Genomic DNA, 12,204 nt, shown 5'->3' on the forward strand with positions numbered 1-12,204 from the left:
ACTGTTCTGTATATTCAGGCTGATACAGAGAGACTCATCCATGCTTCTATTACAAGCAGGCTTGACTACTGTAATGCTCTCCTGTCTGGTATGCCCAAGAAAGTCCTTGGTCAACTGCAAAAACATACAGAATGCTGCCGAGCAGGTACTGACCAAGACCAGACGGAGATCACACCAGTCTCTGTACTGGCCGCCTGTGAGTTTTAGAATTTTTTACGATTCTTCAACTGGTTTTTAAATCAATTTACGATTGTGCACCCCAATACATGTCAGACATGCTTTTGGAGTTATGTACCCAGTAGGTCCCTCAGGTCCTCTGGCACTGGCCTTTTAACTATCCCAAAGCCTAGGACTAAGAGGCATGGAGATGCAGCCTGTAGTTACTTTGCCCCCAGCCTCTGTAATAGCCTGCCAGAGAACCTGGGGGCGGCCGAAACTGTGGCCACATTTAAAAGAGATCTTAAAACACACACATTTTTAGCTTTGCTTTTCCTTAGTATTTCAGTTTTTATTGTTATTCTTTCGTTTTTTTCATCCTCTTATGTTTGTTGTGTAATAAATATATGTAACTTTTTATTTTCATTGTTTATTAGTTTTTTTTCTCCTGTGAAGCACATCGAGTTGCTTTCCATGTCTGAAATGTGCTTTATGAAAAAAGCTTGATTTGATTTATTGCAGAAATTTGTTTACTTTATCTCTATGTGACATGTTAAAGCAAAGACCCAGATCACTACATGACCCTAGGGGCAATGGTGTCTGCATATGATGTGGAATTGAACTGAATTGAACAGGCAGTGACTTATTCAACTCTAGTACGTTCCACTCCTTCTCTACTGTACTGCTTTTATTTACACACACACGATCTACGGTATCTTAGACTATAGCAGTGTGCCACTACCCACATCACTCAAGTCTCGCCTCACAACAAATATGATGGGAAATGCATTTATAGCACAGAGCAGTCTCCTTGGGGCTGGTACTGAGGAACTGCTACGGTTACACTGATCTGGCCAGACATGTGATCAGGGACACTTTTAAAATCAATCCATCAAACGTGAAAGGCAAGGCACCAGAGAGGAAATGGGTAGCTACATTTATGCACCGAGACTGAGTATGCGTCTCTGACTGGAACACAGAGTGAAAATTGGATTGAAGTTCATTTGAAGACAAGATATTGTCACGCAGATGGAAGAGAGTCAGGGCTTGGTGGTGGAGCTGCTCAAGATTTAGGAGATGGAATTGGTCACATTAGATCAAATTTTAAGCTACTCATATTTTATACATTTCCTGAGATATATATATATATATATATATATATATATATACATTTCCTGAGATATATATATATATATATCTCACGTAATGTAGGTCACCATAGACTATAAAGTGTGAGATCAATGTGAAAATGGTCCTCATTCATTTCCCACATTTTCCATTTGTTTAACGTGTTTACTTGAACAACCAAAATCACTTACTCCAAAGCATTGTTTGTTCGCTAAACTCGCCCCATTTGGTCCCTGCAGAAAACAGCTGGAGCTAGTCTATAGGACCAACCTCCCAACAGATTGTATGATAAATAGCTTCACTCACAACAGGTGAAATTTGTCTGCCTTTATCAGCTGGCTTAGCGTTAATGTCAGCTCCTAGTGTAAGCATCATTAAGAATCAAAATGTCCCCCGTTAGGAAACTGAGCACATGTGCCAGTTCACCGGGGCAGTCTTTGATGTGGCCGCCCCATATTTCAGGCACTAAGTGCTGCTTGAACTGCGGCCAACGGGGCAATACTAGGGCTTTGAGATATACCATGCTCTTGACTGGTGACGTTCTTAGGCTATAGAAGAAGCCTGAGAGTGAAGTACCCTTCAGCTGACTGAGTGCTAAGGCTGCTCTGCTGTTTCTGTAGGTCAGTGTAGGCATGTATAGTCAGTGTAGACATGTAGGGGGCAACAAGGCTTGAGTCTCTCGTAGGTAACAGTAATATGGAGAGCTGCTCTTCTGAAAACCTACAGTAGAGGCAGAATCTACTTGGACATTCAAATGTATTATCATTTTAAAAAATCTAGGATATATTTGAAATGGAATGTTTGTAGATCACTTTTAAAATGGGGATTGCATATGATTATGTTTAGGTAAAGTCACAAAGCCCACTGGAGATCCAATGCTAAAGATGTGATTTCCACAGTGCTAACACAAAATTCTCGTTCTTAGCTCAGATTTATTTCCCCTTTAATTAACCAGGTAGGCTAGTTGAGAACAAGTTCTCATTTGCAACTGCGACCTGGCCAAGATAAAGCGTAGCAATTCGACACATACAACACAGAGTTACACATGGAGTAAAACAAAACATACAGTCAATAATACAGTAGAACAAAAGAAAACAAAAAGTCTATATACAGTGAGTGCAAATGAGGTAAGTAAAGGCAATAAACAGGCCATGGTGGTGAAGTAATTACAATATAGCAATTAAACACTGGAATGGTAGATGTGCAGAAGATGAATGTGCATGTAGAGATACTGGGGTGCAAAGGAGCAAGATAAATAAATAAATAAATAAATACAGTATGGGGATGAGGTAGGTAGATAGATGGGCTGTTTACAGATGGACTATGTACAGGTGCAGTGATCTGTGAGCTGCTCTGACAGCTGGTGCTTAAAGCTAGTGAGGGAGATATGAGTCTCCAGTTTCAGAGATTTTTGCAGTTTGTTCCAGTCATTGGCAGCAGAGAACTGGAAGGAAAGGCGGCCAAAGGAGGAATTGGCTTTGGGGGTGACCAGTGAGATATATCTGCTGGAGCGCGTGCTACGAGTGGGTGCTGCTATGGTGACCAGTGAGCTGAGATAAGGCGGGGCTTTATCTAGCAGAGACTTGTAGATAACCTGTAGCCAGTGGGTTTGGCGATGAGTATGAAGCGGGGGCCAACCAACAAGAGCGTACAGGTTGCAATGGTGGGTAGTGAATGGGGCTTTGGTGACAAAACAGATGGCACTGTGATAGACTGAATCCAGTTTGTTGAGAAGAGTGTTGGAGGCTATTTTATAGATGACATCACCGAAGTCGAGGATCAGTAGGATGGTCAGTTTTACGAGGGTGTGTTTGGCAGCATGATTGAAGGATGCTTTGTTGCGATATAGGAAGCAGATTCTAGATTTAATTTTGGATTGGAGATGCTTAATGTGAGTCTGGAAGGAGAGTTTACAGTCTAACCAGACACCCAGGTATTTGTAGTTGTCCACGTATTCAAAGTCAGAGCTGTCCAGAGTAGTGATGCTGGACGGGCGAGCAGGTGCGGGCAGTGATCGAATGAATAGCATGCATTTTTTTTTTATTTGTGTTCAAGAGTAGTTGGAGGCCACGGAAGGAGTGTTGTATGGCATTGAAGCTCGTCTGGAGGTTAGTTAACACAGTGTCTAAAGAGGTCCGGACAACAGGCCCTCCGATTTGACACACTGAACTCTATCAGAGAAGTAGTTGGTGAACCAGGCGAGGCAATCATTTGAGAAACCAAGGCTGTCGAGTCTGCCAATAAGAATGTGGTGATTGACAGAGTCGAAAGCCTTGGCCAGGTCGATGAATACGGCTGCACAGTAATGTCTCTTATCGATGGCGGTTATGATGTCGTTTAGGACCTTGAGCATGGCGAGGTGCACCAGCTCTGAAACCAGACTGCATAGCGGAGAAGGTACGGTAGGATTCGAAATGGTCGGTAATCTGTTTGTTAACTTGGCTTTCGAAGACCTTAGAAAGACAGGGTAGGATAGATATAGGTCTGTAGCAGTTTGGGTCTAGAGTGTCACCCCCTTTGAAGAGGGGGATGACCGCGGCAGCTTTCCAATCTTTAGGAATCTCAGACGGTACGAAAGAGAGGTTGAACAGGCTAGTAATAGGGGTTGTAACAATTTCGGCAGATAATTTTAGAAAGAGAGGGTCCAGATTGTCTAGCCCGGCTGATTTGTATGGGTCCAGATTTTGCAGCTCTTTCAGAATATCAGCTATTTGGATTTGGGTGAAGGAGAAATGGTGGGGGCTTTGGAGGGTTGCTGTGGAGGGTGCCGGGCAGTTGACCGGGGTAGGGGTAGCCAGGTGGAAAGCATGGCCAGCCGTAGAGAAATGCTTATTGAAATTCTCAATTATAGTGGATAAATCGGTGGTAACAGTGTTTCCTAGCCTCAGAGCAGTGGGCAGCTAGGAGGAGGTGCTCTTATTCTCCATGGACTTCAAAGTGTCCCAGAACTTTTTTGAGTTAGTACTACAGGATGCAAATTTCTGTTTGAAAAAGCTAGCCTTAGCTTTTCTAACTGCCTGTGTATAATTGTTCCTAACTCCCCTGAAAAGTTGCATATCACGGGGGCTATTCGATGCTAATGCAGAACGCCACAGGATGTTTTTGTGCTGGTCAAGGGCAGACAGGTCTGGAATGAACCAAGGACTATATCTATTCCTAGTTCTACATTTTTTGAGTGGGACATGCTTATTTAAAATGGTGAGGAAGGCACTTTTAAAGAATAGCCAGGCTTCATCTACTGACGGGATGAGGTCAATGTCATTCCAAGATACCCCGCCCAGGTCGATCAGAAAGGCCTGCTCGCAGAAGTGTTTTAGGGAGCGTTTGACAGTGATGAGGGGTGGTCGTTTGGTCGCAGACCCATTACGGATGCAGGCAATGAGGCAGTGATCACTGAGATCTTGATTGAAAACAGCAGAGGTGTATTTGGAGGGCGAGTTAGTTAGGATGACATCTGAGGGTGCCCGTGTTTACGGATTTGGGGTTGTACCTGGTAGGTTCATTGATAATTTGTGTGAGATTGAGGGCATCAAGTTTAGATTGTAGGATGGCCGGGGTGTTAAGCATGTCCCAGTTTAGGTCACCTAGTAGCACAAGCTCAAAAGATAGATGGGGGGGGGCAATCAATTCACATATGGTAGAGGGCAGAGCTGGGGGCAGAGGGAGGTCTATAGCAAGCGGCAACAGTGAGAGACTTGTTTCTAGAAAGGTGAATTTTTAGAAGTAGAAGCTCGAATTTTTTGGGTACAGACTTGGATAGCCTGCAGAGATCTGTATTACTATCTTTGCAGTAGATTGCAACACCACCCCCTTTGGCAGTTCTATCTTGGCGGAAAATGTTCTAGTTAGCGATTTCAGGGTTTTTGGTGGTTTTCCTAAACCAGGATTCAGACACGGCTAAGACATCTGGGTTGGCAGGGTGTGCTAAAGCAGTGAGTAAAACAAACTTAGGGAGTAGGCTTCTAATGTTAACATGCATGAAACCAAGGCTTTTACGGTTACAGAAGTCAACAAATGAGAGCACCTGGGGAGTGGGAGTGGAGCTAGGCACTGCAGGACCTGGATTAACCTCCACATCACCAGAGGAGATGTAGGATAAGGGTACGGCTAAAGGCTATACGAACTGGCCGTCTAGCACGTTTGGAACAGAGAGTAAAAGTAGCAGGTTTCTGGGCACGATAGCAAAGATTCAAGGCATAGTGTACAGACAAAGGTAAGGTAGATTGTGAGTACATTGGAGTTAAACCTAGGCATTGAGTAATGATGAGAGAGATATAGTCTCTGGAGACGTTTAAACCAGGTGATGTCATCGCATATGTAGGAGGTGGAACAACATGGTTGGTTAAGGCATATTTAGCAGGGCTAGAGGCTCTACAGTGAAATAAGACAGTAATCACTAACCAGGACAGTAATGGACAAGGCATATTGATATTAGAGAGAGACATGCGTAGCCAAGTGAACATATGAGTCCAGTGATTGGTTGGGCTGACTGGGGACATGGCGATTCAGACAGTTAGCAGGCCGATGCTAACAAGCTAACAGTTAGTAGGCCGGGGATAAACAAGCTAGCAATTAGCAGACCGGGGCTGGCAAGCTAGCAGTTAGCAGTGAGAACATTGTATTTGTTCTCTTGTCTGGGAAAATGGCTTCAGTCACGCCATTTTCCTGACATCATCTTTCCTTAATGTCTGTCGAGGAACAAGAGCTATGCACCGTGTGTCATCACAGCTCATCGCGAGCCCACTCCAGATAGTCTCACTTTAGCGCTGGATACCAAACAGCAGATAGCACACTGCTTGCTGTCAAGTAGCACTGCCAGAAATGAGTTTAAATGGTATTATCTATAATATATGGGAGCCTCTTCTATTTTTATTAATGGTGATGACAGTCTACATTCCTTATAGAGAGGGAGGATCATTATTGGAAATGAGTCCATGTTGATTGAATTATTGGGATGTTTGAAAAAAAAAATCCATGAGGGGTGAAGATTATGTTTAGTAAACAAAATTGTACTCTGACAAGAGCAATTTAGGATTAAGTGAAATCTAGGAAGAGATACTACCACTATTTTACAGTAATATACAGTGCCGTGAAAAAGTATTTCGCCCTTTATCTCTTTTTTTGCATATTTTTGATACTGAATGTTATCAGATCTTCAACTAAAACCCAATATTAGATAAATTGAAGCTCAGCTTATAAATAACAAAAATATATACTTATTTTATTTAAATTAACAAAGAACTGCAACACCCAATTCCCCTGTTTGAAAAAGTAATTGACCCCTTACACTCAATAACTGTTAGTGCCACCTTTAGGTGTAATGACTGCAACCCTTACTGTCGTTGTTGATCAGTCTCTCACATCGCTGTGAAGGAATTTTGGCCCACTCTTGCATGCAGAACTGTTTTAACTCAGCGACATTTGTGGGTTTTCATGCATGAACTGCTCGTTTCAAGTCCTACCATAACATTTCAATTGGGATTAGGTCTGGACTTAGACTAGGCCATTCCAAAACTTCCAATTTGTTGCTTTTTAACAATTTTCATGTAGACTTGATTGGGTGCTTTGGATAATTGTATTGCTGCATGACCCAGCTGTGCTTCAGTTTCAGCTCAAAGATGGATGGCCTGACATTATCCTGTAGAATTATTTTTCGCATAAAATGACATACCCAAATCTAACTGCCTGTAGCTCAGGACCTGAAGCAAGGATATGCAGATTCTTGATACCATTTGAAAGTAAACACTGAAGTTTGGGGAAATGTTAAATTAATGTAGGAGAATATAACACATTAGATCTGGTAAAAGATCATACAAAGAACAGAGTATTTTTTCTGTACCATCATCTTTGAAATGCATGAGAAAGGCCATAATGTATTATGCCAGCCCAGGCACAATTTAGATTTTGGCCACTATATGTTTTAGACTGATCCAATGAACCATTGCATTTATGTTCAAAATGTTGTATCAAGACTGCCCAAATGTGCCTAATTGGTTTATTAATAAATTTTCAAGTTCATAACTGTGCACTCTCCTCAAACAATAGCATGTTATTCTTTCACTGTAATAGATGCTGTACATTGGACAGTACAGTTAGATTAACAAGAACATTTCCCAGGACATAGACATATCTGATATTGTCAGAAAGCTTAAATTCTTGTTACTTACAACCTCATGCTAACCACATTAGCCTTCGTTAGCTCAACCGTCCCGCGAGGGACCCACCAATCCTGTAGAGGTTATTAAGGCAAGTCATCCAGGTCCTGAAGCAGCAAAGATCCCAAACCATCACACTACCACCAACATGCTTGACTGTTGGTATGAGGTTCTTACTGTGGAATGCAGTGTTTGGTTTTCACCAGGCATAATGGGGACCCATGTCATCCAAAAAGTTCACTCAAGTTTGCCAAAAAGCACCTGGAAGCACCTGGATGATCACCAATACTCTTGGAAGAATGTTCTATGGACAGATGAGTCAAAAGTATAACTTTTGGGTTGAAAGTATAACTTTTCATGCTTGAAAACACACAAAGCAGTTCTGCATGCAAGAGTGGGCCAAAATTCCTCCACAGCAATGTGAGCGACTGATCAACAACTACAGGAAGTATTTCGTTGCAGTCATTGCAGCTAAAGGTGGCACAACCAGTTAGAGTGTAAGGGGGCAATTACTTTTTCACAAAGGGGAATTGGGTGTTGCATACATTTGTTAACTAAATAAATAAAATAATTTAATTTGTTATTTGTAAACTCAGGTTCCCTTTATCTAATATTAGGTTTTGGTTGAAGATCTGATAACATTCAGTATAAAGAAATATGCAAAAATAGAGAAAATCTGAAAGGGGGCAAATACACTACATGACCAAATGTATGTGGACACCTGCTCGTCGAACATCTCATTCCAACATCATGGGCATTCAACTTTATAAAGCTTTTTTTTTTACATCAGCAGATGTCACAAAGTGCTATACAGAAACCTAGCCTAAAACTCCAAACAGCAAGCAATGCAGATGTAGAAGCACGGTGGCTAGGAAAAACTTCCTAGAAAGGCAGGAACCTAGGAAGAAACCAAGTGAGGAACCAGGCTCTGAGAAGTGGCCAGTCCTTTTCTGGCTGTGCTGGTGGAGATAAGAGTACAAGGCCATTTAAGGCCAGATTGTTGTTCAAGATGTTCAAACGTTCATAGATGACCAGCAGGGTCAAATAATAATCAGTGGTTGTAGAGGGTCAGTACCTCAGGAGTAAATCTCAGTTGGCTTTTCATAGCCGAGCATTCAGATGTCGAGACAGCCGGTGCAGTAGAGAGAGCGAGAGAGAGGTAGCGAGAGAAAGAGAGAGAGGTAGCGAGAGAGAGAGGTAGCACGTAGCGAGAGAGAGAGGTAGCACGTAGCGAACCCCGTCCGGTGAACAGGTCAGGGTTCCCTAGCCGCAGGCATAACAGTTGAAACTGGAGCAGCAGCACGACCAGGTGGACTGGGGACAGTCAGGAGTCATCAGGCCAGGTAGTCATTTGGCATGATCCTAGGGCTCAGGTCCTTAATACTGACTTGTTGGAAAGGTGGCATTCTGTGACAGTGTCACATTGAAAGTCACTGAGCTCTTCAGTAAGGCCATTCTACTGCCAATGTTTGTCTATGGAGATTTCATGGATGGGTGCTCGATTTTATACACCTGTCAGCAACGGGTGTGGCTGAAATAGCAAAATCCACAAATTTGAAGGGGTGTCCACATACTTTTGTATATATCGTGTATAATGACCTGAATCATTATATTTAGGGGTGCTGTTATCTTTTTCTGACAAGAACTCACTGATTCATCTCATCAGAGTGAGACTTAGGGTTTTAGTTCCCTTAATAGGCTTTTCATTCAGGAACTTCAGATAAAAAAGGTTAGCTTGACCTTGTGAAATAAAAGGAGTGAACCTTTTTAAACATGCTTTGATCATTACTCTAGAAAATTGAAATATTTTAAAGTCAAAACAAACTTGAAATACAGTTAAATTAATTTATTTCCAGAAGGGGAACGTTAGACAGCATATTCACTACAACGGGACTCATTGCAACATAACTGATCACTTGTAAAAACAACTCCACCAACCAACTTATTTGCCAGAATATACTCCTATTACCCTCCATTTCTGCTCTAAAAACACAGTGGTTATGTATACGATTGCATGCAGGAGCATACTGAATAGAGATGGCACTCAACCGTGATAATATTCTGTATATACTGAACAATTCAAAAACGCCCATGCTGGTGTGCTCTACTGTATTAGAGAAAACCTTTTCTCAGGGCTTTGGATGAGCCTTAGCTAAGTGAGTCATTAACATCGGCAGTTTATAACTACAATAACCAAGCCTTTCTGTATTGATATCTGTGTAGGAAGAGAGCCTAGTGATGTAACAGATCTTACTTAAATGGCAGGGGCAGCAATGTTGGTCTAGGAGACCCCTCAGGCTCATCTCATTTTACTGCCAATGTTTGTCAATGAAGATTGCATGTCAGCAACGGGTGTGGCTGAAATAGTACACTATACAAAATAGTGGATTAGGCTTTCTCACAGCACTGTAGTTATTTTCAGTTAAAAAAATCTGACTGCGCTCCTATCAATTTGAATCAGCTGATCAGCTCTCAAACCGGATAAAACTTTACTGGTAAAATTTTTTTTTACCTACATATTACAAAAACGTTCTTCAACTTTTCAAAATCTGTTGGATGGGAAACTTTTCCTGAATTAGTTTCAAGTGTTTGGGGTAAACCCATCAAACAGGGCCTTTCAGAATAGATGCTTTGTTTTTCAGTGGTTCTCAAATTCCACTGTGGTGGCATTTCCTTTATGCTAACAGTGTAACTACGCAACCTTTCTAATCTCTCTCCATCTTTTTTCCATTGGACTATTTTGGTATGATGGTGTGTGGGAATGGTAGAGCAGTACTACAAAAGTAACATCACCAAACAACCAACCTCACGCAAACACACCCACCAGCACATACAACATTTAACATTCAACCACCACTTGATGTCATTAGTCAATTTGGGAAATACATCAAAATGAATTGGAATAATATATGGCAAGGAACGTCATTAACCACCATAACACTTTCCCTTCTCCGTGTGAAACTCACCCAGTAGCTGGACCCCTCGTGTCAGGCCGTAGACATCTATGAGAGCCCAGAGTGGCTCGGAGGCATGGACGCCGCTGAAGAACAGCATGGGGCTGGAGCCATTGATGCGGTAAAACACCCGACCCTTCTTGTCCACCCAAAAGGAGATGACATTGCCCTCATTGGACAGCTCCTCGGGCAGGGCCTTGGCCCAGAAGCCGTTCTGGGAGACCAGATCTGGGCAGGCATACTTGGGCAGGTTGTCTGGGTTGATGCGGGACGGGTCCTTGGAGGTGAAGCCCAGACGCAGGGCTCCGCTCCAGCAGCACTGCTTCTTAGTGATCTTTAGGGGAACAGGTAATGGGTTTGTACCATTTTTTATTTATCCTTTATTAGGAACAGTGGGTTAAATGCCATGTTCAGGGGCAGAACAACAGATTTGTACCTTATCAGCTCTGGGATTCGATCTAGTAACCTTTTAGTTACTGGCCCAACACTCTAACCACTAGGCTACCTGCCACCCCAATTCAATTTTGATGAAGGGAGTTAAGCTGGTGAACGACCTAAAGTCCATTCCATTAGTCGTGTTAACCTAAAATTTACCAAAATACATTATGGTTGGCCATATTTTAAAATGTTTACAAACCAAATGGTAAACAACAACACAAATAAACACATACTGTATGTCTGTTTATCATCAGACTGGATATTCTTGTCTTGTCTCATTTAAAACCTCTATTTACACTTCTTTCACCATGCAAGATAACAGTAGGCCTGTGACTCACATGGCAATGCTTCCCCTGCTCTTTCACTTGAGACATAGATGGACTGATAGGTGAAGTGGAAACTTTGGCTAAGCTGTTTTGGCCCACACAGAATCAGGGGAATAATGAAGGACAAAACGCACAGTGAGTGAGAGAGACAGACAAACAAATAAATGGAAAACAGTTAGGCTAAAAGAAAGGAAGGAAAGACAGTGTGCTGATAACCATGGTCCACTGCCCAGTCTGTCCATACCTTGAGGCGGACCTGCTCGTACAGGGCAATGGACCGGTTGCTGAAGGTGATGGCATTGCAGAAGCTGGCCTGCCTCTTGACGGTCCTCTGGGCCACGTCCATGATGATCTGGGAGCCCTTGGCACTGGGGTGGAAGAGCAGGGGAAAAGAGGACAGGCTGCTCCCACACTGCAGGATGGGCAGACATTGCTTGGTGGGCTTACGGTGATAGCGGTGGGATGTGGTGGGGAAGGGGCCACCCAGAGAATCTGAAAAGGAGGAAGCATAGGGGGAGTTACTGTAGATATACAGATCTACAAAGAATATTACTATGGCATCCACTGTTTAAATATGCACGAAGCCAAAATAACAATGCATTAGCAGCATTCACACAATCAATAAAAACTGCCTTTCCTCAATGTTGTGATGATGACTGGGTGTACAGGTAACTGCCAAAATAAAGGAAACACCAACATAAAGTGTCTTAATAGGGCGTTGGGCACCAAGAGCCAGAACAGCTTCAATGCACCTTGGCATAGATTCTACAATATCTGGAACTCTATTGGAGGGATGCGACACCATTTGTACATGAGAAATTCCATAATTTGGTGTTTTGTTGATGATGGCTGAAAAACGGCCATAGCATATGGTTTACATCATTTTCATGCTCATCATACCATTCAGTGACAACTCATGCCCTGTGCATGGGGGCATTGTCATCCTACGGGGGCAGAGCCATAGTTGCCAAAATGCCCTGTCCAGCATTTTTATACATTACCCTAAGCATGATGGGACATTAATTGCTTAATTAACTCAGGAACCAC

General features: G+C 42.6%; 1 protein-coding gene across 1 annotated transcript in view; it reads right to left on the reverse strand.

Annotated features, from left to right (window-relative positions):
* Positions 1–12,204, reverse strand: part of LOC106577019 (E3 ubiquitin-protein ligase NEURL1) — a 61,031-nt gene that overhangs the window by 37,459 nt on the left and 11,368 nt on the right. The window contains exons 2-3 of the mRNA XM_014154663.3: positions 11,402–11,649; positions 10,406–10,727 (exon numbers count right to left, since the gene is read on the reverse strand). Coding sequence (XP_014010138.2) covers positions 10,406–10,727; positions 11,402–11,649 — 570 coding nt within the window. The remainder of the gene's footprint in view (positions 1–10,405; positions 10,728–11,401; positions 11,650–12,204) is intronic.

Source organism: Salmo salar, chromosome 18 (assembly GCF_965601325.2).
Source record: "Salmo salar chromosome 18, fSalSal1, whole genome shotgun sequence".
NCBI classification, from domain to species: Eukaryota; Metazoa; Chordata; class Actinopteri; order Salmoniformes; family Salmonidae; genus Salmo; species Salmo salar.